Consider the following 27,969-nt stretch of genomic DNA (forward strand, 5'->3'; position numbering starts at 1 on the left):
ATCATCGTTCCTGCACTGTCCATGATCTTGTCAGTATATTGTAGACCTTCGTCGCGCTTTCTTTTTTTAGCTCCGGTATCACTTAACGCGAACGCGCATCTACTCCCCATCTTCGCCATCTGCAGCAGCTGCATAAAATTGTACTTCGCTTGTAGATACTACAGAATATTTATGCGGGGCGCGCAACGACGCCAAATTTCTAGCGACCAGGAGCTAAACTACGCGAACTGCTCATTCCCAGTGTATAGTTTGTCGCAGCTATCGTTATCCAAACTGTTCAATGAGAAAATAGTAATTAAAAAACGCGGTGCAAAGTGCATTCACAATACCTACGGTGTTGGGTCGTCGGGCCTGTAACTTCCGAACGCCGTTGGTTTTATAATTCGATCTTGCACCGTGTTTTTTAACATGTGTTTTTCGTTGAGCAGCTTGGCTAACCTTATCTGGTACACACGCCATGTACTTCCAGCGTGTCAGAAAATTGTCTGTTTCTTGATTGTGTTTAATTTCTCAATTACAACATTAATCTCACATATTATACTTGTTAACAAAAATGTAGAAAGTTTGAACGTGAAGACAGAAAAAAAAAATACATACACTGCACTCCCGATGTCTAAGAAGTTGGTAAATTTGGTTGAGCAGTCTGTTGATACTGCAGGCCCCGGGCCCTATTAACATTCAGCCGCCTGCTCCAGGTGATATATATTTCATATTTTTAGCACAGAACAACAAGTACATTACGCCTACCTTCGCATTTTACTATAGCGTACGTTCACTACATATTGCAACTATCACATGAATTTTACTCAGGTCGTTGTCATCGCCGACTTTGAGTTTTTTGTTAGCGCGACATATTGCGCGACGTTAGAACGCGAGCTCGTCTTTCTCAAACCGCGAAGTTCTAATTCATTGAACGCTTAAAAATAAAAATAAATAATGGTGAAATGGCCTAGCCGTACTGATTTCAACCGTGCAGGCCCGTCTGCCCGGCGTACGCCCCAGCCGCGACTGTGTGTTGGAGCTACCTCACTATCGAGCGAGTACTGTTTACGGGAAAACCCGGCAGACCGGCTTGCGGTGCCTGCGGCCGAGCTCTCACTCTTCTTTTCCTGGTATGCGCCCTGATCGGCAATATCTGGTGCGGCCCGATATTGCGCGCTTTCCGTCCTCGCCGCTCTCTGGGGGGCCCGTTCGCGTCGCGCGACATGCCTCCGGCGCGGCTGCCCCCCTCCCTCCCCGTGATTGGCCATTGGCGCGTGCCTAGTGGTCAGCGGGCGCTGCTTGATTGCGTAGCTGGGCGGCGAGCCCTGTGGGCGACATGACCCTGCCTTCTCCGCTGCGAAAAAATGCTCGATCGTCTTCGCCCTTCTCTCTTTCTCGCGGATGTTTTTTTTAAATTCCTTCTCTCTCAGCGGAAATGGCTTGTTTGGCCGAGTATCACGTGGCTGCGGCTCTTTCTCGTTGCTCATTTTATTGCGTCGGATTTTTTTTTCTTCTTTTTCGCGATTCTGCAGTCGGGAGTTTTCATTCCTCCCGGTGAACGCAACGTGCCCTGTCGCGCGTTGAATGTGTGTGACGCGACAAAACTGCAAGCAGGTCGATCCTCTCCCGCGACGGGGTGGTTTGAAAGGAATACGGTTCGTGCCCTTCTGCGTGTGTGTTCGCGTCTCGTGCGTGCTGTGCAAAGAAGCTGAATTGACGGTTTCGCCTCTCCTCCCGCAGCTGCCGACTCGCCGCGCGAACCTGGCACGACAGAGTGACGGAGCGGAGCAGCTGGGCCGATCTCGCAACAGGTATGGCTGCTTTTCTTTTCTGTCAAAACTGCGCGTTTTCCAACTTAGCCCGACGTCGGCGCGTGGTGTTGGAAGGAAGCTTGAAACGACGCGGGGACTGCATGCTTGAGAAACCAGCGTGACTCATCGTTGAGTCGTCCTTTGCACCTTACATTGTCACGCCATGCGTCGGGTGTTGTTTGTTCCTGAAATGCGGCCGCGCACGTTCTTCTGCCCAACTCTGCCGCAACTTATGCTTCAGGGGCAATCTGCTGCGCTCGAGCAAATAGTCTGACCGCTGCTGTTTCCCTCGAGCAGAATGGGTGTTTGCCCCTGGAGCTCATTTTGCTAACCGAGTCAAGGCACTCGTCCTGCTGACTTGCAGCATACTTTCGTTTTCTCTGGGTTCTGTCTACTGCCAGAAAAAGGTGTTTTCGTCTCCTCCTCGCATTACGCCGCTTTGACGTCCTTTACGTCAGGGCGATTAGCGCCAGACCAGTTGGCGAATACGCATTCAGCCTCTTCTTTTTGTATGCGCAAGTGTCTTGCCCTTTCTCGTGCAGTGTTTATAGCTGCCCAGAAATCTGTCGTAAGAAGCTATTTGCTGGCAGTATATTTCTTGCGCATTGTTAAACGAGGCCATCTCCAATTGCCGCGCTGTGTTTCAAACCGGAGTTCACAAGCCTGAATGAAACCTATGTCGGCCACGTGGGTCTCAGCGTTTGAAGCGTAAGTCCGGGTTGACTAATTTCGAGTTCGTTTTCTTTCGGCGTTTGACAAGTTAAGATGCACTTTCCCTGGCAAATAGCCGTTCCACCGTTGTCACGTACATGCGCGTTGGATACGGCTGCGAGAGTCGCAGCCAGCATGTAATTGAAGGAAACAAGACAAACGCTAAGCTGCAACACAGTGAAATACTGCAGGAGTACTGAGTGCTGAGTGAGTTAGGCTATTAGTTAGTTAGCGAGACATACTACAGACGTATTTTGTACTATTTTTGCGTGTTTGATAACTGAATTGAGCTTAACTCTAGTTGCTGATGAGAACAAAACAGATGACGACAAGACAATCACGTGTGTGCGTTCAGCTATAGGTTCTCATAATGTCGTGTGTTATAACTACATTCAATCGTTCCATGTCGCGTGTTCATTCTGAACATTACTTATAGTGTAACATTTCATAAAGTGTAAGAGTGAAACGTGTATTTCTCTAGAAGGGGCAGTGTTCAATTATTTACTTTCTCTCTCATTTTCTGAGAAATATCGCCTTACTTGCATTTCTAAGGATACACATTCGATTGATCAGCTCTGTTGGAAGTCCACTGGGCAGCTAGGTACAGTGCCGCGACAGTGCGACGAGTGTGTGTATGCACGTGCCCCGAACCGGAAAAATTTTTGGAACTCTTAATCTAGGTTTTGTCGCAGCCAGTGCTTCTATATTCCTGTATTGAAATAAGTGAACACTTCTCCGTACGTGCGCTGCTGAGCTCGAAGTTGCGGGTTCGATCCTCGGCCGCGACGGCTGCATTTCGATTGGGTTGAAAGTCAAAATACGCTCCCGTGAAATGAGATTTAGGTGCGCGTTTCAGAACCCCAGCTAGTCAAAGTTAATCCGGAGGCCCCCCACGACCGTATGCGTCATAATCAGATCGTCGTCTTGGCACGTAAAGCCCCAGAATTTAGTTTAGCTTCTCCGTACTGCTGTCCACGCTTCTCACCGATATCCCCGGACTCGCGAGGTTCGGAAACTTTTGTCGCCGGTTGTGTTTCGCTAGCACGCCTCTCCTCTCGCGAATTGTGCACTGTACGCGTTGGACGCATTTTGTTTCTGCTGCCGAAATTGCACCGTTGGAACAGCAGACGCAAAGCAGTCATCGTATACTCGTCGCTGGTATTACCTGCACGTCATGTGTATTAAATGCGAGTGCCTTTGTTCTGAGTTTCAGGTATTTATTCTGTAGTACGTGCGTTTGCCTATTAAAAGCTTCGATGTCGGTGCGCTGTCTATTTATATACGAGGGCGAATAAGAAAGTCTTTGCCCCTATTTTTCATTAGCCAAAATAAGGTACATACAGGTCATTACAAATGTACGTACGATTCTACGTATCTTACACTATTTTTCCTCATAGTCCCTACACCGGTTCAGACATTGGGCCCATGGCAGCACAAAATTTGAGATTCCCCTGTGGTATAATTCGTCCGGCTGACTGTGTAACCATCGTCTGTAGCCATGTAACCATCGTCTGTCTTTCTTGGCTTCATCGTTGCACGTGAATCGCTATCCTGCCACGAAAGGTGTCTCAAAGCGAGACAACTTTCCCCATATGTGGGCTGCATTTCCTTGTGGATTTTGATGGGCGTTCGTCCCTTGCTCCATACAAAACGAATCACACTTCATTGCTCGGACTCCGTGGTCGTGCGAAGCACAACCGCCATCTTCAACAACTGACAGCAGCGCCGCGGAGCTACCGGCAGATAAGGCCGGTCCGGTCCAAAAAAGGTCCACCACTGGGAATGGATATGTTGACTTCGCATTTACAGCCATAACTTGGCTAAAAAAAAAATAGGGGCAAAGACGTTCTGATTCGCCCTCGTATGTGCATATATGGTGCAGTGTACAATCCGTTACCCTATAGCTGAACGCGGCTTTCAGCGGCGTCAAAGCTCGAGTTCGGATAACCGCCCGCAGCGTCATTTCGAAGCACCACGGTGCGCTGCGCTTTCGGCTCGTGCTAAGTGATTCGAAGCGGTCAGGATCTATCCGCATTATTTCACTGCGAAGTCTTCCATAGTGCGAATGTATAAAGGTCGTGCGCCACTGCGGGACCAGATCGCGCTTTAAGAAGGCAAATCCCTTGGCGGAGCCCGTTACGAGACGCACCCCAAAACACTATACAACGAGCGTTCTGTGCTTTTTGGCGCAATAATGTACGCCCCTGTGAGGCACAACGTAGATTTCACGTTATCAAAATTATTAAATTGCACATAGTTAAACGTCCTGAAGCGGCACAGTCGTTTATGAAAGACTCTGTCGTCGATCCGATATGTGATTTAGACCACCAGTATAGGGCTCCGTAACAATCACCTAAAGTATACGGTATACTCGAGAGTTCGTGCGTTCCACCGCCGCTGTCCGAATGCAGCCTGTAGTCGAACCTGCGACCTTGTCCTCGGCAGCACGCTGCCTACGGTCCTAACTTTGCAAGTGAAAGTCAGTTCAAAGCTACTGATGCACTTCTCGCGCAGCATAGAAATAAAGTTGAAAGAAGAAAAAAAAACCACATACAACCAACGTGCAGCCATTGTGTGCCTGCATTCTTTACCATTTTGCAACACTGTCGAATTATGGCTCCTTTTGATGCTAGGTTCCATATATATATAATATAATCGTCGTGCGCGCGTAATGCAACCGTGCTGCATTGTCCTTGTGCGTCGCATTCCTATATGAGCGACGATGAGGGGCTGCACAGGCGTGTCGCATTAACGGCGCCGGAAAGGCGTATAAGTCGAGGAGCATGGTATGGTCCCTAGAATATCAACGAGGAAAGCGGGGCGCGCCTTCCCCGTTCGAGCAGCTCGGCGCTTTCTTTGGAGGCAGGAGATGCGAGGTTGTGTTCCGGACTCGGGGCGCCGCATACCGCCAGGCGCTACAGATGGGGACGGGCATGAAAATATGATTCACTGCAGTCGCCTTCGTGGAAGCGCTTGAATATGTGTCATGGGCTGGGCTTGAACCGCGCTTATCGAGTGTCGTTCGATACAGCGTCGGCTCGTGGCGCACGACTTTTGCGTCGCCGTGTGCTATTATTATTTAAATTGGCGTGTTGACTCCGCTGTCCTCGCTGGTTCGGCAGCCCTCCGCACCCACGAACTGGGATGGCGGTGCCGCGATTGATCGTTTTTCTTTTTATTTTTTTATCGACCGTAACGCACGTTTTTCTTCTCCCTTTTGATCGAAGCGTGACGACCGCGCGCGACCAGAAATCCGACTCGCCGTCTTTCGCTCAGCAGCGAAACAACCGGCAGAGCCGAGGTTTTTTTCCGCACGATGGCGTCTTTTCAGCAGTGGTCTTTTTCTCACTGGGAACCTCGCCTTTACACTCCCCTTTCAGCTGAACAACGTCGCGACGAAGCGATAAATGACGGCCGTCTCAGCCGAATTCATGAAGGCGGCCGCGAAATTGGCTAGTGCGCGAGTTGTGTCATCCTTTTTAATTGAACGCCCACAGGCGGCCAGCGCGTTTTCTTTCCCTCTCGAGGCCTCCTCCTTCGGGACCCTGCGGTGCCTCTTTGAAGGCGTGCAATATACACATGCCTTCGCGCACCTCCTCTGTTTTTTCGAGCCGTCGCGAGTGCACGCAGGTGGCTGCCGTAAATGTTATCGGAATATAGCGTCAGTCGCGAAGGAATTGGCATTGCGCGCGACCCGTGAGCAGCGGCCGAGGCCACGGGCTGCGAGCGTCGTCCGGGAGCGCATTGCGTTTCTGAGCACGCTTCCACGTGGCGGCTTGGATTCCGAAGAGCACGGCCATTAAAAGCGAAGAAAGGAAAACAGGCGCCCAACTGTGTGAGCAGTCGGTGCTGTTTTTTCTTCATCTGCTTCATTTTCCAGAGCTGGATGGACATCAAGGACGCGCGTACTCGTTAGGGCCTCCGTTCTGCTTAATTTTCTTTCCTTCTTCACTCTCCCGTTCATTTCTCTTCCGTTGACACATTTCGCCAGTGTCCGGTCGCGAGCACAGTGCCGAAGAGCGGCAGCAACAAACCATCAAGTTTTGGTCAAGCACGGCTGAAGCGAAGCCCGGCGATATAATCGTTCGAGCCCTGGGAATGATGTGGAATTTGCGTGGATTCGCAATTAGCGTGGCGGGACAGTGTACCTGTAGCTTCTTGACCTTTTTCTACGCACTAATTGCTGTTAATTCCCTCTTGTCTGTTTGCAGTAGTGGGATGTTTAATATTACGAACTTGCAAATTTATCGCATCAACATCAGTGCATTGCATAAATGAAATTATTTTGGTGAATGTTGGCCGCTCTGTGTAAGTGGCAATTTAAACAGCAGAGCTCTCCCAGGGTAAATCGTATTTCATGTATAGGCAGTGATTTATGCTTGATTCGAAAACAGTTGGGTGGTAGTACTGAGATGTCGTAATGCGGTAGAGCGGACCTGTGTGATGGCATCATCATTCTGTTTTTAATGTCCACTGCAGGACGAAGGCCTCTTCCCAGCGATCTCCAATTACCGCCTGCCGACCCCATCTTGTATATGCATGCGTCTGCGGATTTAACTTGATCACACCATGTCTAATTTTTGCCGTCCTCGACTGCGCTTCCCTTCTGTTAGCACCCATTCTGTGACTCTAATAGACAACCGGTTATCCATCCGCCTTACGCATTACAGACAGCCTACCCAACTCGATCTTTAATGCGGACCCGCCGTGGTTGCTTAGTTCCTTTCGCGTTGCACTGCTAAGCAGAAGGTCGCGGGATCAAATCCCGGCCGCGGCGGCCGCATTTCGATAGAGGTGAAATGCAAAAACGCCCGTGTACCGTATATCTGGGACACGTTAAAGAGCTCATGATGGCCAAAATTAATCCATGAATAATAATCCATCCATGAATAATAATAACAATAATAATGAATTCTTTATAATAAGATCGTGGTTTTGACACGCAAGACCCCAAAATGCAATTTACATTTTTTAACGAAGCATTCTTTGACTCACTTTTGTCACTTTGCGGTAGGTATGGTTCTTGTCTCGCCTTTAAATCACCACCATAGAATTCCGTACAAATGGTTAGCCAGCGAAGCTTAAACGTGCAGCCGCAGTGTTTATCACTGGGTTATCCCGACGCTTCATTAGACGACGGCTTGGTAGGCTGCCGGATCCTCGGTACGCAGTTGCTGTTCGCGCCCGGCTGCACGAGCCCGTTCGTGTGCCCGCGCTGCAGCATCGGCACGGCGTAGACGAGCTCGTTCCCGGTTCCACTCACGGCATTGCTGATCGAACGCTGCCTGCTCCTCAGGAGTACGTATGACGCGTTGTCTACCCATTTCGGAGCCGGAGAAAAACTTCTGCGCGCGTGCTCGGCTGCAACGGAGAGCAACGACGTCACTATTGGCGCAGCCAATCGCGCGCCTCGCTTGCTTTTTTTTTTCGCACATGCGCGTGAGGTTGCGCCGGAGGAGTTTTCGACGTACAGGCGACAGACGGACGGATCGGTTAGCGACATACAGCTTCGCTGTAAAACGAAATAATGTGTGACCAATGGAATGGAACCGCTACTATCGAGCACAGCAGCCGAGTGCCCTAACGATTAGGCCACGATAGCACTTTTCTTTCTTTATTGTAATATGCAACAAAACATACATTTACAGATATAACGTCAACGCGTCATGCGCCAGCCTGTGTAAGCTTGTTTCTCGCTTTCCAAAGCTCTGTGACACAGTCGGCGCGTGCACCCCGTGCCTTCTTTGCGTGTCGCAGCCTGTGCGCTGAGGCGCCGTGTTAGGCTGCACCGTCGCCGGGACTGGCCCACATTGCCCAGCAGTTTCTTCGTAGCAGCTTACGCCACGCAGAAACTACGCGACCTTGAATACGTGATCGCCCAAGTTAATCACGCTCAAGTACATATATCGACGTAGTTTTAGCATACACCACATGAAATAGCCATATATGCGTACGGTCATATAACACGTACTCGCCGATGACATCGCAGTCCGCGTTTCTCTCGCTTACGTTCGTCCGCTACCTATGTAGAGCCCAACAATCGTCATGTCGTAGGCTCGCGTCGAACGGCCGGCGTAGAAATCATGTCATTGCTGTCATACGATCGTCTACAACGTGGTTGTCGTCGGACCGCTGTCATCTCACACTACTACTCAATTTGCAGACACGTGTTCGTCCACTGCTATCGTTTTTCGGAACCCCAAATAATGCTGGATAGCCAGGTACCGGCAAAATGCTTCACATAGATTTATTTCCACAGTGCGTGGGACCTGCGCAGTTTTTTCATCCTAATGTCAACTAGAATATCGGAAACCCCCATTTAAACGCCCTCTAATCCGCACCGCCGTCTTTTATTATTTTTCATTGATGTTCTATAAGGAAATGTTGACGCACAATTTAAGGCGACGGCTTCTTCTTAGCTCTTGAATGGGTCTGACCTAAACATACAGAGTTCAAGATTACATATCAAACAACGTTCCTATGCAAGCACCAGAACTTGTCAAGCAACGTTTTCAGAATAACACTATGACCTAAAAAAATACATCTTACGTACAATATCCAAGGTACATAACTCCAGAGCACTGTAGAAGAAAGTCTCAAATATACAAATGATACTGTCACCTAATCAATCTCTAGCCAGCGGGTGGTGCATATATTGTGTAAATGCATCATCACATGTTCAGAACATTCAACATAACATAATACCCAAGCACATACACATATACAGCGACATTGAAATAAACGGAACATTAAAAGCGTTAATATAACGTCCAACAATGCCGCTGTCTTCGAGAAAAGTTTTAATGCTTTTAAAGCGCTCTTCCGCAAGGCCGTTGTTGGCCAAGGGCCCGAAAGTTTCTTTAAACTGAGAGGTCTGCGGTCTGATGTCATTGGAGTTGATTTAAGTCGGCGTCTCGGTGTGTCATGATGTGGGAAGTCTATAAGGAGGTGATATATATCTTCATCTACAAATCCACAATCACATTCGAGGGTTTCCGCATGGCCAATTCTTTGTAAGAAATGTTTTGTGTAGGCAGTGCCTAGACTTAATCGATGTATAAGGGTTTCCATATTTGTCTGTTGACAATGAAAATTTGAATTTGGTAAACGGATCGATATGATACAAATCCGACTTCTTAGAATTCTGGTCAAACCACGTATTTCTACGAATTTTGAAAGACGTTGCGCTTATAATGCAGCGCAATGCATTCTTTGATAGTGGGAGCCGAACCGCATCAACGTTGAGGTGTGCTTTTCGTGCTGCTTCGTCGGCTGCTGTGTTGCCAGGAATGTTGCAATATATCCACTGGAACGCTATCTCATGTTTCGCTTGCCTTGCCTTTGTGAGGCCTTTAAGTGTTTCGTATATTATAGTATATCACTGATTGTTTTTCCTTTTGTGCTGCAGAGTGATGTTAGTGCCACCTGTGAATAGCGGAAAATTACCCATTGTTGCGCATCTCTTATGGAAGTTATAAATTTTATCGCACATAGGATTGCGAATAGTTCGACCGCTGTGTGCGAAGTCGCGCGAGATAATTTAAATTATTCTCGTTTGTTGAGGTGCGGTATAATGAATGATGAAGTTGAAGAGGTTGCTGCACAGGAGCCATCTGTATAGGCGTGTCTATATCCTGAATACCGCATATATATATCTGGTAAAGTGCTTGTTGTTGAGCAGCTGGAACGAACATGTCTCTTTTTCTGAGTATCGCGTCTACTGACAATTCGATTTTTGGAAGTGTAAGCAGCCATGGAGTATATTCGACGTCTGGGTTCTAAAATTCATTTCTTGGCAATGTATGGATATTTTCCTGAATTTCTTTCTGAACATAACTTCTATCTCGTTCCATTATGTCTAGAACCAATGGGCGGCTTTTATGGCGTGTTGGAATACGAAAATAATGTCGGCATGGTTTCTGTAGTTCGCATAACTGGAAACGGTGGTTGGCGAGCCTCAGCCATTACAAGACAGCTAGAAGTGTCTCGTGGAACTCCTAGATACATGCGTAGTCATCTAACTAAGAGACTTTGAAGTCGCTCTTCTGACGTCAAGTCAAGTCAAGTCAGTTTTATTTACATCATTATGATGTGGGTAGGCTCAGGCAAAAAGCGAACGATTTTCGCTTGAAGAAGCCCGAGCCCCCCTACATGGCGTACAGCAAGGTCAAAAGCTTTAAAATAAAGTACAAAATCCACACACACTACATAACAGAATATAATACAACAAATTCAGAACAGTCGATATAAACTCTTGGTACATGCTCATTAATACACAATGCATAGGTGTTCACAGAGATGAAAATGCCCTTTCCATCACACTTTAACGCAAAGGGAATACAGCGGAACAATTCAGAAAAATTGTTATTAGTGAAATTCAGAACAATGGATATAAACTCGTCGTACATGCTCATTTATACACAGTGCATAGATGTTAACAGAGATGCAAATGTCATTCGTGTCAGACTTTAATGCAAAGGGAATACAGCGGCTTACAAAAAATGATTTCTTAGAGTTTGTGTACTAGATGTTTCAAGAGAAAAACGTTCAAATATGAATTTATTTAGTAACCTTGGAACTGCATGACGCATCATCTGTCGACCATGTTCTGTACGGCAAAAGGGAATGGTCCAACGTTCGTGTTTTCGAAACGAGTATGGCGTTGAGTTTGCTTCGAGGGATGACAATGCTATCAAGAAGTTGTCATTGTGAAAAATGGATTTTTTATATCTTACGGCTAAGAAAAATTCGTATAGCTTATGAACGGGTATGATTTTGAATCGCTTAAACAATTCTTCGGTATGTGCGAGGTAGTCAACATTTGCTATGTAACGTACTGCTTTCTTTTGCAGCATGTGTATTTTGTGCAGGTTAGTTTGAGTAGTAGTGCCCCAAACAAGGAAACAGTAGTTAACATATGACATGAATAATGTGTTGTATATTATTAATTTAATCGATACAGGTAGATAGGAGCGAAATTTCGCGAGCATTCCGACGCACTTTGATAAATTGATTAAAGTGGAGCTAATATGAGGGTCCCAGCTCATGTTCTTGTTAAAGAAAATTCCTAGTGTTTTTACTGTGTCTACTACCTCTATAATAGAATTGTCTATTTTTAGCCTAATGTCTGATGTAACGATGCTCTGCCGGTAATGAAAAAGTACCGCTTTTGTTTTCTTACTATTTATTATCAAGGAATTTGCTGCGCTCCATGATTTCAACTTTTCTAATACGCTGTTTATGCTAGAAATTAGCAATGGAATGTTATTACCCCTAAACAAGAGACTCGTATCGTCTGCATACAGAAGATATTTTGGAAGGTTGCTGATATCTGTTATGTCGTTTATGTATATAATAAACAGTAGCGGTCCTAAGATACTTCCTTGTGGAACTCCAGTAGTTATTGGTTGAAGGGTCGAAACATGCTGATCTATTGTTACACATTGATATCGATGCTGTAGGTAGGACTTTAGTAGACAAGCTGCAGTGCCACGGATTCCATATCTTTCTAGCTTAGTGAGTAGTATTTGATGGTTTAGGCGATCAAAAGCCTTCGAGAAATCCACAAAAACACCTATGCATATCTCCCTGTTTTCAAGTGCCTGGAGGATTATCTCTTTTTGCATTAGTAAGGCTGTTTCAGTGGACCTGTTTGGGCGGAAACCATGTTGTGACGGATTAATGAGGTTAAGATTATTGCAAAAGTTCATGAGTCTTTTATGAATTATTCTTTCTAGGCCCTTAGAAAAAATCGGCAGAATAGAAATAGGTCGATAGTTGGACATATCGTTTTTATCGCCACTCTTGAAAAGTACAATTACTTTGGAGATTTGCATTAATTTGGGGAAGCAACCTGTTGATAACGCCAGATTATATATATAAGTCAGTAGGGGGGCAATAACGTTCAGCACATATTTAACTGGAATAATTTGTATGCCGTCAATATCACGTGATGTGCTATTTTTCAACGAGTTGAAGCTATTACATACCTCGCGTTCATCTGTCGGATCAAAATAAATGCTGCGATTATTCCTAGGAATAGTGCTGCTCAGAGATTGAGGGTTTTGAGAACTGCTGACAACATCTTTAAAAAATTTGTTAAATTCTTCGGCAAGCTCTGTGCCATGTATGCGGCGGCCCTGAAAAACGAGATCTTTGATAACTGGCGACGATGGGGTTCTGTTTAGCAATTTGTTTAGTTTTTTCCACACGTCTGCACTATCCTTACAGGATTCCTGTTGGAACTGATCCTGCAGGAAGCGCCGCTTTTCATTTCTCATGAAGGAATTCAGCTTATTTCTATATTGCTTAAATATGGGGAAAGTCCGTGTAAGATGGGCGCGGAATACAGGAACGCAATTTTTTGTCGTATTAATGTATTGTAAACAGTCAGCATGGGCGGTACTGATCTACCCCATGATGTGCCTGCAAGTCTGCGAAGTGCAGTTACTATCGCACTTGACCTCGTTTTCGACTTTTATGTGGGGCGCCCAGGATAGCTGCCTATCAAGTATTATGCCAAGGAGTCGATTCTGTGACATTCATTAGAGGTTGTCGTTCCAGATTAAGAGCGTATGAGACCCTTCAGGCGCCGTCCCTGGCTGTGCAGTGCGATAACTTTGCGATGTAAAGCATCAGATGTAATTGTTCAGTATAGAAAATTAAAAAGGATAATAGAGAGTTTTAGGTTAGGGGACGCAAGTGGCTTGCGCACGCAAGAACTAGGGGCCACGGTACTGCGCATGCGCAGACGCCTAGGTCTGGCTCTGTAGTACCGTGGCCCCTAGTTCTTGCGTGCGCAAGCCACTTGCGTCCCCTAATCTAAAGCTCTCTAATGATACTATGGTAGCCCACTTGACCACTGCCGGCCATTACATATAGCATTTTTGCACGCACTTTGTTGATCGTCTCGCAACGTTCTGCTTCTGAGCCAGAATCTATATACAATCATTTGCTTCTTGCCTTGCGTCCTAAGGCGCAAGTGCATCGTTTTCTCCACTGAGCGTGGTGGAATCTATATTTGTTCTTTATCAGGGAGGCGTGTCATGGTGGAGGTTTCATTTGGTACAAGGACGTTTTCGAAAACAAGTAAAAGTATACCACCAGAGAAAAAAGCGCGGAATGCAGTGCCATTGGTCGTCGCATGCCGTCTCTATTCGTTTTCAATATTAAGACGGCGAACTGGGCGAGTCGAGCGTATGGCGAGGCCGTGTTCCGGTCGGCGGGATAATGAGGTTCTCTTTTTTCTCCGCGCCTCCTGACGCAATGATTGCGTCTTGCACCCGCCTCGATCACAGACGGGGGGGGGGGGGGGGGGTTCAGCATGCTAAATAACCGCGGTCGAATCCGCATCTTAGCTTCCGGATCAGGTTGGGCGTCGGCTGCTCCGGACGATGTACGCGCATCGCGAAAAACCATGCTCCCATTCTGTTATCCTCTTCGCGATTTGAGCTGTTCAAATTATTTCAGAGCATTTCTCACGTTGGTTTTCTTTCATATACGCATTCCTTTTTTCTTCTTTAAACGTAGAACAGGAAAAAGGAAGAATTGTGATCCACCGGTCTGTAGCACGAAGCTAAGATAAATTTGCCCTTGCCCGGGATCGAGCCCGGCACCAATGATCGTGTTAGAGTGACCGCAAAGTTTTCTTTCTGTGAAACCCTTACGGGTTTTCCTCTGTAGCTTCGTGTTTAAAGTCGGTTGGATAACAACGTTTCCCTTTCGCGAAACTTCCTAGGTCCGCCTTGTGGACTTCCGCTATACTGATTTGCCAAACAGAATGCATCGAGAAGCCTTTCGCATTATTGGCTGATAGGTCTTCATTCACTTTCGCATCTTTTAAGTAATGAGAGGAATTTACTCAGTCGCTTCCTGCGCACCGAGCAGTTGCAGAAAAAAAAATGTCTATCCCATAATCGGGAGTCGTTGTAAGCATGAAATGACTACCGGCAGTGCAGATTGGTGGTAGATGATGCTAGCCACAATATTAAAATGGGTTTAGTGCATGTTCGCAACGGCACACCACACCACAGCATACGAACCTGTTTTGAACTGAACCTCATTGCAAGCGTCGTCTCGGCCAAACAGCCATCCGCGGCGCTCCGGACGCTGCCGGCTTGGTCACGCAGCGTGGCGACATCTCTCGAGCCGGCGCAAAATCCGCGCCGCGGAACTCGCGGACCGCTGGCGTTGAACAGGCAACCCTGTGTCAGCTCCAAAATATGACAATCAAGTGTATGATGCCCTGTGTCTTCCTTTTGAACGTCGCCTATTGGCAATGACAAATAAAACTTTAGCGTACTAGAAGTTACAGCTTGGGAACTACGAGATATTGTGAACAAACATTAGGAACAACTTGGAAGCAGTATTTTTTGTAACTTGTTTGGGCAGTAACTAGCGTGTGTAATGCGGTACTGTACAAAGGGTTGGGGGCCAGATACCGCATTTTCTCAAGTTTTGACTGGTTGCCCGGATGATCTCGTTTTGTTCTCGCAAATTGTCTGGGTGTTCTCGTTTGAGTGCCCGGATAACGGCTCTGGTAGCTCAAGGTCGCCGACAACGGGAGCTAAAAGCATTTCATGCTCTCAGAAATTATCTGCAAACCTCTTTATGGCTTGACCAGAACCTGTATTTCCGACCTGGCGAACAGTTGGTGCCTGCAGAAATTTTGTTCGTTTGACCTCAGGCTGGGCTACTGCCCAAGATGGTTACTTAAGAAAACAAAAAAAGACCTTAAGTTCATTTTTATTGAAATGCTCAACAGGTGCTACTGAACTGAGAGTCACTTTTTCCTTCGCGGCTGTGGCTGTTGTGCTTGTTATTGTGCTCAGGGCCTTTGTTTAGAGGCTTCTGACCGTAAGAGCGCCAAACCCTCATCACACTCAAAGGAAGGAACAAACAGAACACTGTCATGAGCTCTTTGTGTGCGCATAGTTCTATTTTCAAAAACGAATGGACCGGGACACATACACCTGCTGTTACGGTTGGCGTGTAGCACCCCGGGCAAAAAGGATATTCGACCACCATGCCTCATCGAAACGAAGGGTGGATTCCCAGTTTGTTGTGGTTGTCTCGAGTGGCTACCGGTCTGGCAGGTTCCCCACAGTACTTACAGGCCCCTTCGTGTGTGTGCATGCCTAAGCGAAACGAAGAATTGATTCCCAATTTGCTATGGTTGTCTCGAGGGGTTGCCGGTCTGGCTAGCGCCCCGCAGTGCTTACAGGCCTCTCTGTGTGTGTTCGACTTTAGAAGAACTCTTTCCACGAACTGTCCAACTCTAAAGGGTGAGCCCTTTCCGCGAACCAACGACGCCTAGAAGAGAGGAGATCAGTCGACCATCCACAACCAGACGCCTTTTCCGCGAACCAACGACGCGCGAAAGAAAAGGGATCCGCCGCCTATCCCCGATCAAGACTCCGTGGGTTGCCACCTGCGGAGACGGGCGCGTGAAAGCTCACCGGGTAGAAAGGATCCGTCGTCCAACCACAACTAGACTCGGTGCCTGCCACGTGACGTTGACGTGAGCAAGATCCCGCCTACGATTTTAGTGGGCCTATTTAAAGGGCCCCGCAATGTACTTTTTCACTTCATTCTCTTTCACCAACCACTGAATGAACCGTGCAAGTTTCGCACTAGAAGTCGTCTCGTCCTTGCCTGGTCGCCATGGTCTACTCCGGACATCTGCAGCCCGCCGACAACGCCACGCTATCCATAAGTAATGCCGGTCGAGGTTGAAGAACCAGGCGTCACAACTGTCGGCAGCGGTGGGGTACGCTACCCTGGAGAACGCAACAACATGCACACACGTAATCGTTTATTCAACATGCATTGCGTCAACTCATGTGTAACGCCACATGTATACTTGTATACATGTGGCGTTGTGGCTGTTTCAAAGTACATGCCAAGCCGTACACAAAATGGGCTACTGGAGTCGTGTATGGGTTTCCGCTGTCTTGCGGTAAGACATATGTCGGCCAGACTGGCCGATGCGTAAATGAGCGTGCGCGGGAACATGAGCTGTCACTGAAAGGTAAAGACGGAGCACATTTGCCTAAGCACTGCAATTCACATTCGTGTGAGCCACGACTGAACAAGATAGGGATTATTGGAAGAAGCAGGGACACCACGGCACGTGAATTGTTGGAGGCGTTTCATATTAAAGAGCCAGGTTCGTCTTGTATTAGCCACACATCTGTTTTACTTTTGCATTCAGAAAGAAGGTTCTTTGATAGCCGGCATGTGATTAGGGTGTTGCGCGATTAAAGCTGTTTTTTGTATGGCGCGTACTCGTCTGCGTGTATATATTGCATGTTAGACAATAGAGAATGAACAGTCGAAAGTTGGCGCTCCCCTTGTTCCCTTCCTTCCTTCCTTGTTTGCGCCAAGCGATCATATTTATGGTCTACTCTGCAATATGAATCGACTAGCGCAGCAACATGTTCTTCTACATCTAGTCCGTCGCCCGCGCCGTTTCTCCTCTTCGCATCGGCGTCTCCCTTTCCACGCGAATGTTTTCATACTGATGTTGCGGGTGCTACGTTGTCTTCCGTCGTGTCACAATCGTACTCTCACTTCAACCCAGAGACCGCGGCATATCAGTCGTTCGCAGTGTGTAAGTGTAGCTGCTAAAGTTGCACAAGTTTTTTTCTATCTCCTCTTCCTGTCACGTGACAATGGTCTTCCGCCACAGGAGAGTGGTGAGCGCTTTTTGATTCCTGGTAGTATTTTTTCCACTTCATTACGAGAAGAGAGAGATAATTAACATCTGTATTAAGACTGAGCATAAAAATCCCCCACCAGATATATACGTCCAGAATTATCTACCACGTCTCTGCCTGTTGCCTCTCCACTTGTAATCTCGGGTGTTTGTTCTGCAGCAACATATAGTGTCGCTGTCCCATTAGTCAGTCGAGAAAAGTCGGCACACGTGGCAGCTGTCCTTGGTGTTGTCGAATAAAGCAAGCTGGTGAATAAGCCAAAATAATCGACAGTAAAATAAAATCGAAGAAATGCGAGCTCGCGCTCGTAAACAAACAGTACGACGATCAGCGTACATAACAGGGGCTCGCGCACTACGCATTCGACGAGCGAGCGCATCACAAATTGTCGTCCGTGTGGGCTGTGCGGGGTAAATTAATCGGCAGGCATCGCGTACGCGGCTTCCATACACAAATAGCCCGCGCGGAGGACGGAAACAGGAAATCGTGACCTACGGCCGATAGGAAAACAGCTCCCAGGGCGCAGGCTTCGGTATAGAGGCGATGCATGCAGGCCCCGTCATTGGGCAGGAATAATGCGAGGCTTGAGCGACCCCGTTTCGTGCCCGTTCGGAGCTCGCATTGTTTGTGCGAGTCCTGCTGTCGGCGACAGCTGTTCGGGCTATGTGATGATGGAAGGCGCCGCCGGCAACTCTTCGCATCACTCCATTGTCAGACAGTGGCCGTCGCCTAGCTGCCACCTCCGCGTATTACGCTCGCTTTCTTTATTATCATTTGCTTCCGCCTGCTTGATTCGGCGTCAATTGGCGCAGCGCCTTGAGTTTGTGCCTTTATTCTGCCAAGGAAGCGTTGCCGTGTGATCCGGTGGGATTCCCTCGCTCGAACATCGTGGCACCGCGTGGCTGAACCGCTAATAGCACTCACCTGCACTTGCTTACAAGTGGGTCTGCGCGTTTCGAGAGCCGAAGAAAGCGTCTCTTTATAATACGTATGGCTTCACGCCTGTCTCGTAGAGCTTGGCTGCGGCGTCATCGCCCGCAAGGAGACTTCATGCCCGCGCAGGTACAGCACCTTCTGCGAAGATTTCGCGTGCTGCTTTGGAATGTCTCCCTTCGACGCGCTTCAGACCTGCGCGCTGCATTTTCATTCATGTAAACTACGCATTTTTCGTTCCTCGGCACCAAATCCCGCCGGTGATGCTCTGTCGCTTGCGCAAATAGCGTGTTGCTCAATGCATGCTTTCCGCGCGCGCATGTCGTCCGCGGCGCTCTGGTGTCGCGCTTCCGCTCATGGAGGTAGTGCAGGGGCCTTGAGCTTTCACCAGCCTTTCTGGGTATGCGGACGCTTAACGCTGACCGATGCGGCTCAGGCACTGTGTGCAGGCAGCACTGGAAGGGTGCAGTACGACTATCCCTAAATCCCCGTCAAGATCAAACGGGCTTTATATTACACCAATCCCACGGCAGGCCTGACGGCAGCCGCCGTCATACCTAACTGGAGCGCGGTGCGGGAAAGCTACGGGTCGTCTCAACGAATCAGTAAAGAGAACCAGAAGATGGGCTCATCCCCATTGTCCGTCACTGATCACCCTCTGGGCGACGCCGGCTGAATGGAAGCGTCGCGGTGGGATTAGTAGCGCACAATAGGCGAGCCCGTTTCTCTGAAACACGTGCAACCGGCTCTCGTCGATGATTAGCAAGACACGAGCGTTGGCATTCGCTACACTACGCGGAGGAGTTGATGGGACAGAGTGTGTAGACCGCTTTAGTTGGTACCTGCGTGTAACTTTAAAAAAATAATAAGAAGAAAGGGTGTAGAACAGACGTGAACGGCTTCATAGGACCGACGAAGTTAGTCCGTACGGTGCACCAGTAGCCGGAAAATATGAGTCACCAGAATCTACAGGGCACATGAAGTATGTCCACAGCAGTTATGCTATACAGTGTTCTCAAAGTTTAAACCATCGATAATATTAATAAATAGGCTATGCTAGCTACGCAAACGCTGCTTTCAAAGGTTGCTTATGTGCATTGGCGGACACAATTTTCGCGAACGACTCAGAAGTGCATATTCAACAAAAGTTTTTATTTTGCTTTTTTTTTACATTGTCATGAAATGCGTTTTTTAGAAACTTCAAGAAAATCTTAATCCAAAAGAACTACATTTCATTTGACGCTTCTGAAGCGTCTATGTTTAGAGACGTTCCTCATCAAATTTAACGCTCAATACGCTAACTTCGCATTCAGAGGTGGGATACTCGATAAGACGAGTACCTAATGTCTTGTTTTTGTCAGCCAGCAGCAGGAGCGCAGATATTGTCAGCTCCGCCAGGCTTTTAGACTGGCCTCTTATATGGAATCAGTACGTCATTTGAGGGGGGGGGGGGGGGGGGGATTCACTTTTGGTTTCCGGACTCCAACCTCTGAAAGCGAAGTTAGCATACTGAGAATCAACTTTGATTATCAATATTTCAGAATAAAAAAGCTTTTAGAAGTGTCGAATTAAATGTAGTTTTTGTTGTCGTCCTTGTTGAATATGTACTTGTTGATTTTTGTTCACGAAAATTGTGCGTAAGCCATCTTTACAAGCAGCAGCTAACATATAATTTTTATTGATATTACTGATAATTTTACTTTGAGTGTGCTGTATAGACAACGCACATTGCGGAGGCGGATGACTAATGTGCAGTAGCATAATTGGGTTCCAGGAAAGCCCCAGGCGCAGAAAACGGCACTTACAGTTGGCCGCATTATTATTATTATTTTATTTATTTACAATGCTGTTGGCCATAAGGCAGTTACAGAGTAGGATTTCAGGCATTACAGATACAAAACTCGGTGTTACAACAATAATAAGTTGTCAAACTTACAAACTGCGAGTTACAACAGTAAATTACATCAATTAAGTATCAGTCATAGAAAACAGACAGAATTTGTACCGTAGTATAACACTCCGGCAATTCATTTCGAAATTAGACCGATAACGCGACATTGATAGAAAACAGATAAACTAATAATTTTAACAGTAATAGAACACTTTGGCAATCACTTTTTTCAATTCATGAAAAACACTCCAATTCATAAAACAGACGATATGTGGTACATTTACTAGGTGATAAAAAATAAAAAATATATATGCAAGAATGAAAGCAAACAAATTTTCAAGTTTGTAATGATGTCATTATGCTTATTTTTTTTCCTGAGGTGCACTGCATAACCGATGATGGCAGGGCGTTCCAGTCTCTTATAGTTCGAGTTAGAGTTGAATATGCATATGCGTCGACATGTAGCTGTGGCGCAACGAATCATGCTTTTTCCTGAGAATTCGCGTTTTTTAAAGAGCTAAGTAATCTGCAATATCGATGTTAAAAGTGTGTTTAGAAAGCAAAAATAGGAATTTTATTCTTGCCACTAGGCGCCGCTGGGATAGTGGTGGTAGTTGAAGCAGGTTTAACATCTCTGTTACCGAGTCGGTGGAGGAATACTTGGACAAACTAAACCCTGCAGCCCTTCTTCGTGCCCTTTCGAGTTTGCTTATTAGGCCCACTTGGAACGGGTCCCATATAATGCTTGCGTACTCTAACGCTGGCCTCACATAGGCAAGAAACGCGGTTAGTTTGACAGATTGAGGCGCAAGCTTCAATTTCCTGCGCAGAAACCAAAGTTTCTTTCTTTTTTTTGGGGGGGGGGGGGTGGTCGTGCTTGTGATATTTCTCATATTGGTTTTCCAGCTTAAGTTCTTGGTGATAGTTGTCCCTAGGTATTTGAATGTATCAACTGTAGCGAGTATTCGGAAGTTCACAAAGTATTTGTCATCTAGGGCAGCTTTTATCTTGTTGGATACCCTGAAAACCACTGTATTTTGTTCATTCATCTTCATTTTCCAGTTTTCACGCCATATTTCAATGGCAGCAAGAGCGTCACTCAGCGATTTTTGATCATTTACGTCATTAATTTCCCGGTATAGCAAACAATCACCTGCGTACAAACAAACGTACGGTGATGTCTTCTCTAATAACGGAACTGATATCATTAATGTATGTCAAAAATAAAACAGGACCTAAAACAGACCCCTGCGGTACGCCTGAGCTCACAGGTAGGGTGGCCGACTTTATGCCATTCACTTCCACATACGGTGGTTCTACCGGACAGATATGCATTAATCCATTCTACAACATTGCAATTAATTCCCATTTGTGCCAATTTAGTGATTAATAGAGAGTGAACGACTCTTTCAAAGGCTTTAGAGAAGTCTAAACAAATCGCGTCAAGTTGTTTCTTTTTTTTGTTATTCAAAGCGCTAGAAAAGTCGTTGATAGTTTCCATAACTGCGTGGTGGTAGAAAGGCGTTGCCTAAACCCGTGTTGATTTGGAAAAAAAAGGTTTACTAATATTATAAATGAGTGGAGAGAGAGATAATTTAATTGAAAGAAGGCAGAGAGGTCGGCCTGAGCTAAGGCGCTCTAGCCTGCTACTCTGCACAGGGGGAGGGGGAACGGGGACATAAAGATGTGATGAGGGATGATGAGGACATAGCAAGAGGGATGCGCAAAGGTGAAAGCAAGTTCAACACTCTGGTGATAAACATTCACAAATGTCATCCATGAAGCCACAATCAGGTTTCGCATCAAGTCTGTAGTCACCAATTCCAGTGCACTTAAAAATAGAGGCGCTAGGACGAAGTTGGTGTGTGGGCCTCCCTTGCGTGAAAGCACAAGCGGCAAACAAAATCTTTATAGCATATAAAGAGCTGCGATAAGCGGCTCTAGCATGGCGAGCACTTGTAGGGCACCTTTAGCGGCCGGAGTCTCGAGACCACCGAGAATCACGCGCATTGATTCTACTAGGTGCTTCAGCATATTTTGTACACTCTCCTTCTCATTGTGTTCATCTCCTTGCTTTCCCGTAGTGTCACCGCTTTCATTGGCCCCATAATTCTTGGCTTCATGGCGCAGAGGACCGCTAGTGCCCGCTGGCATGGCCGTGGGCCTAGAGGGCAGCAAAGGCCATTCCGTGTCTGTATCGGCCGGTGGAGGTGAATGTTTGCCGCGTGCTCTCGTCGACCTTGAACTATCAGTAGACGCCGTTACCGTCCTCGATGCACGCACAGGCTGAGGTGGTCGTGGTACCTGTGCCACGCTAGGTAGTTCGCCTGAAATGGTTTTGTGATGCTTCTGTCGCGAGCGTTGGTCACTTTGGCGAACAGATTGAGCAGCCTCTTTACGTGAAGATTGGTCTCTTGCCATTTTTCGAAGAATACGAACCTCCTATTTCATCTTCGGGCATTCCTTCGAAGTCGCTTCGTGAGAGCCAGTACAGTTGGGACATTTAAATGAGGACGCCTCACAGTCGGTGCTATCATGCTCTCCGCCGCAACGCGAGCAGGTGGCTTTGCTTCTACAAACAGCGCTCACGTGTCCTATCTTGTGACATTTCCGGCACTGAATAGGCCTCGGAACGAATGGTCGTACTCGGTGTATAACGTAGCCCACTTTGACAGACGCTGGTAATGTCGAAGAATCAAACGTTAACTTGATACACCGGGAGTGCCCCATGCGGTGAATCTCAAGAATGTGCGCCGATGACTTCAAAAGACTCTTGAGGTCCGCATGCTTGATTTCAAGCTCCACGTCGGAAATCACTCCAGTTGTTGTCTCCTTCCCGTAAGTAATAAAGGAGCGGACGGGGATTCCGCTTAACTGTGGAATGGCCTTTAACTTCTCAAGTACTGCGGAATTTTTCACATCTATTGTCAGGATGTTCTTGCGACTGTTGATCCTGATCTCGTTAATTTGCCCAGGGGCCACACTTTCAAAATATTCGGTTAGAAACTGCCTGCTGAGGGAGTTCATGCTGTGTGACGTCGAGAGCCGCACGTAAGAAACCATGAAGGATTCTTGCTCACTCTGATGCGATGAAGTCGCCTCAGTCGAAATACGGCGCATCTTCTTCATATGGCGGCCCATGACTACGGTGTACTCGCTGTCAGAGTCCATGGCTTCTGGCGTTGAGCTCTCCCAGGAATCGAGCTGGTCCGAGCTCCCAAAGGCACGTCGTCCAAAAATGAGCGATGAAGTAGACGACTGACCTTGTTCAGGTGGTCGTGGGAACATCTTCTTGCTCATCCTTGATGAAATGAGTCTCACGAAAATGGCAAGAACGTAAAAAAATGCATAACCGCGAGAGACCCAGAACACCAGTGAGCTCCTAGTGGGGTATGTGCACACAAAAGGGAGGCATGCGTAATTCTCTCTCTCTCTCTCTCTCTCTCTCTCTCTCTCTCTATATATATATATATATATATATATATATATATATATATATATATATATATATATATATATATATATATATATATATATATATATATATATATATATATATATATATATATATATATATATATATATATATATATATATATATATATATTTCCGTGTACATTATATTTTGGGATAGCACACTTTTCAGTAACCAAGCTTCCCATTTTTTCGCACGCGACAGCGCAACAATAACAATGAAACATCGATCGCGCATGGCGAATTCTGTGCTGTGAACAGAACTAGCCTGTATGCAGTACGTGTGCCAGCACACACTCACTTTTGCTCGCGGCTTCAGCAACATTCCTTTCTGTCGGAAGCGCGTGCCTCGCATGAATGCTACGCAGTTAAGTGTTATAGCATTGGGTACGCCGCCGCTTTTAACTGCGCAGCTCAGCGCAAACGGAGCTTTCTCTGCTGCGGACGTGCTCGATGCCTTGCTTCTCTGAGATAGGACTTTATGCCCGAGGGTTTTCTTCGCACTCCAGGAGCTGCGAAAACGACTGCACCTCTTCGTGGTCTGCGCGTGCAACCTTGAACACCGGCGCATTTGTGCAGAGAGCCGGGAAGAGACTCGGATTTATGGCAGCGATAGCTGTTGTGGGCTCGCTCTCCGAGTTGTATTGCTGCCCGCTGATGACCGTCGCAGGAATGCATAAGCGTTTTGCTTGAACCTAATAAATAAATAAATAAATAAATAAATAAATAAATAAATAAATAAATAAATAATAGCAATCTGCAGCGCACCGCGATCGGAGGCTTCGGACTTTGCACCCACAGATTTGTAGTTCAAAACTTTACCTCTCAATAACTTTCTTTCTCTCTGTTATTTATTCCAGCCAGTGTAACATCGTATGCGAGCATTACACGGGCAGAAGGCTGAGCACTTCATCTACATCAACACTTTAATGGCTTTAGAAGAACCCGGAAAAGCACAATGTGTATTACTACAAATAGGTGATGAAAACAAGCATATATTTGCCACTAAAATGGAGGCGATTGCGACAGACAAATGATCAAGAGTAGGTTCCTGTCCCGTTCCGTCTTGCGATGTACCTGAAAGGATGTAGATCAATGTTCTGTAATCTGTAAAGACGCGATATTGTTTTCGGACGCACTGTAAAGGACTTTGACCAATAGTCCATGCATACCGTTCGATATTTAATTGCACCCGATGGATATGGCATGCCCTTTTTCCTGGTTGGACTACACAGTTTACGGATGACACGTATGCTGGACCGCAATGCTGAGCGCATTGTTTCTTCGAACGTACAGTTTTGTCGAATAAGTGTTCTCCTGATGGACATGTATGATCTCTCGGCCACATGCCAAAGCAGAGAAGAATACTGCGCCTGAAGAGCATGGTTGCGCCGCCAGCTGCTGTGATTCGCTGACTCCGCACTGAAACCAGCACAGAGGTGAAAGAATTTAAACGCACCCGCCGTGGTTGCTCAGTGGCTATGGTGTTAGGCTGCTGAGCACGAGGTCGCGGGATCGAATCCCGGCCACGGCGGCCGCATTTCGATGGGGCCGAAATGCGAAAACACCCGTGTACTTAGATTTAGGTGCACGTTAAACAACCCCAGGTGGTCAAAATTTCCGGAGTCCTCCACTACGGCGTGCCTCATAATCAGAAAGTGGTTTTGGCACGTAAAACCAAATAATTTTATTTTTTTTAATTTATACGAAACCAGCCATATAGGAAGCCGGGAAAATCGGAAAGGGCTTATGAAACCAAATGTCTGATGGACGTACGCGCGAACAATTCAGTTTGTCGTCTTAAAGATACAGCGGAATGGCGCAACCATAACAAGAGCGCTCTTCCGCAACTACATTCCGCCACGTTTGACGCTACTTTCAGACTACAGTGGTTAAATACGTACAGAGCCGCTTATCATACACGCGTACTTTCCAGTCATCACATGCGCGAAGTAGGCACCTGCACAAACAAGGAGGAGTACGTGCCTCGCCGGCGATCAGTGCGGCGCATGGCTCGCTGTTCTAACGAAAGGGGCGTTTAGAAACGGATCTAGGCGTTGAATACGCTATGTGACAAGAGTATAATGTACGTAAAGCACACAAGAAGGGGTCTTCAAAACGCTCTGATCAACAAAAGTAATGCGGCAAAGGCCCGAACAATTTTGAGGCAGTGGTTGATGCGGCAACTAAGAGGGCAAATTGGCAAGCTTCAGCTTTGGAGTGAAGACGCCGCCAATGACGCCATCGCCACCTATACGACGTATTTAACGCATAGGCAATGTTGTTCCTTGTCCCCGTCCTTGTGCCCTTTGTACTTGAAGCCGTTTTGTACTCGAATTCGACAAGATCATACGTTTCACGGTTTCGCACAGCAACTCAGTGAGGCTCGTGTACTGGCCTATATATATGCGGACGGCGTCGCCTTTTTCTGTGCTGACAAGAAAAGTGCAGAGATTGCCCTTGCCATAACGCATCATTTTTGTGCTGTTTCTGGCGGGGCTGTTCGAAAAAAAGCTCAGGATTTTTGGTTTAGACAATGGTGTATGACGCCAAATCACTTTGTAGGTATTCAATGGAAGCAGGACTTCAACTTGTTCTTAGCTGTGCCCCTCTCTCAATATCCTAACGTTACCCTCACTAGTCAGCGGAAGTTGTGGAAGTACAGCGTCAGGTTAATACTTGGCAGTGGTGGCAGTTGTCCATATTTAGCCGAGCTGAAGCTTGCAATGTGTTTGTTCCTAGCAGCTCGACTTGTGTCCTGCAACTGCTACAGTGCTCACGATTTGCAAGTGTATTTGCTACTTTTTGTCCTGGTCTCACGTGTTGAAGTCATGCTGCATGATAACTTTTTTCATCTTTGTTCACCTGTTTTTTTAGGCAACTTTTCTCCCGACTATTCTTTTTTCGTGATGGTAATAGTTCAATTTTAAGAGAAGTGTACTACAGCTTCGCTTATGCATTTACTTCCAGAAATAGTTTCATGATCTGTTCGAGATGTACCGTTGGTTCCTTGGGGCTTCTTGAAGGAGGTTGCTGAAAGTGTTTACTACTGAAGGCTCGCTTAAAATATGGCTCAGGTTTGCGCTGCCTCCCGTAAAGAAATTTCTTCTGCACTTGTATGTTGACACAGCGTTCCCTGTTCCCCTTTATCGTGCACCTTACTTAGAGAGGCGTGCATGTTCAAGCGTGTCCCGTCGAATGATCATTCCTCCAGGTGCGAAAACCTTTTTCTTTGAATTTCATTCGGCAACCTTTCCTCCTGTCAAAACTTGGTTGAAGAAAAGGGGCTGTTTCGTGCCGCGGTCGACAAACTATCGTTTGTGTCCGCATGCTAAAACGATTGATCACTGTTTTGTAGATTGTATGGATGCCGTGTTCTTCTGGGACATTCTCCAAATAACACTAAAAAAAAAAAACGATTTAGATGTCACACCGTGCACAATTTGTTTCCTTCCTTTCGAAAATTGCGTTGACCCGTCATACGACATGTTCATGTGACTTGGCCTGCATAGCGTTTTGTGCTGCAGAATATGCGACAGACATGCTGAATCACCGCGAAGCGCTGGGTTGTTCTTTCGGGAATCTACTATTTACGTTCGTAGTGTGTAGGCCGCTTAGGAATCACCGCCGGACTGGATCTCTTCATTGGGCGTTTGCATTTGCTTGCTCGATTTTCAAGTGTACGCTTTTGGCGTCACCTTCAATTTCTGTAGTACTGTGCTTTTTATAGGATATTTGACTCCCATGTAATAGGGTGAAAAAAAAAAGCAATCAGCGGTGGCGTCGAAGTAACGTACCTGTCTCTCAAGCTGCGGACATTTTTTTTCTTCGACTTTCTTTATCAATAATTAATTTTATTTTCACGGCAGGGACTCTAACGAGGCGGAAACATTTTCGCCAGTTGATTTGATAATGGCAAATAGCAGAAATGAACGCGTCCTCAGAGAGCTGCTCGGCAGCCAGATCTAATGCAGCTTCGGGTGAAACGTAGAAGTACGTTTATTCCGCCGTTTTTACATGTGCTCTGTAGCGCATGTATAGTATACGGCGCAACTAGTTAAGCGCGTCACCCGACGGTCCGATGCCTGTGGCGGTCGGTCATATAGCAGTGATGACGCCCTGCCGTCTTGCATGGTGAAGGTGAAAAAGGCTGTTCGCCACGTCAGGCGAACTGTCGCGGATAAGAGAAGGAAAAAAAAAAGAACAGGAAGAAGGAAAAAACAAAATATTTCGGGAATTGGTATGCACCCCGTGCAGGTATAGCCGTATATTTACAGGGTGTTTCAGCGAACACCTTCAAATTTTTTAAAGGTTATTGCCTGTGGCAGATAGCTCAATTCAAGTTTATGAGTTGGATCTACTCGAAGCGGCAGACACTACTTGCAAAAAAAAAAAAAAAATATGTATTAATGCAAAATCTACGAATTAATACAAATGCACTAATTGAATT

The 27,969-nt window shown here is 46.6% G+C and overlaps 1 protein-coding gene across 6 annotated transcripts in view; it reads left to right on the forward strand.

Annotated features, from left to right (window-relative positions):
- Nucleotides 1-27,969, forward strand: part of Ae2 (anion exchange protein Ae2) — a 335,868-nt gene that overhangs the window by 171,483 nt on the left and 136,416 nt on the right. For 4 of the 6 annotated variants that reach the window (XM_075676765.1, XM_075676766.1, XM_075676770.1 and 1 more), the window contains one exon: nucleotides 1,723-1,793. Coding sequence is in view for 1 of the 6 variants with exons in the window: in XM_075676764.1 (XP_075532879.1) it covers nucleotides 17,177-17,200 (24 nt within the window). In the remaining 5 variants the exon portion in view is untranslated. Of the gene's footprint in view, nucleotides 1-1,537; nucleotides 1,638-1,722; nucleotides 1,794-17,161; nucleotides 17,201-27,969 lie in introns of those variants that run through there. The other 2 variants (XM_075676768.1, XM_075676764.1) reach the window with 2 other exon arrangements.

Source organism: Dermacentor variabilis, unplaced genomic scaffold (assembly GCF_050947875.1).
Source record: "Dermacentor variabilis isolate Ectoservices unplaced genomic scaffold, ASM5094787v1 scaffold_12, whole genome shotgun sequence".
Classification (NCBI taxonomy): domain Eukaryota; kingdom Metazoa; phylum Arthropoda; class Arachnida; order Ixodida; family Ixodidae; genus Dermacentor; species Dermacentor variabilis.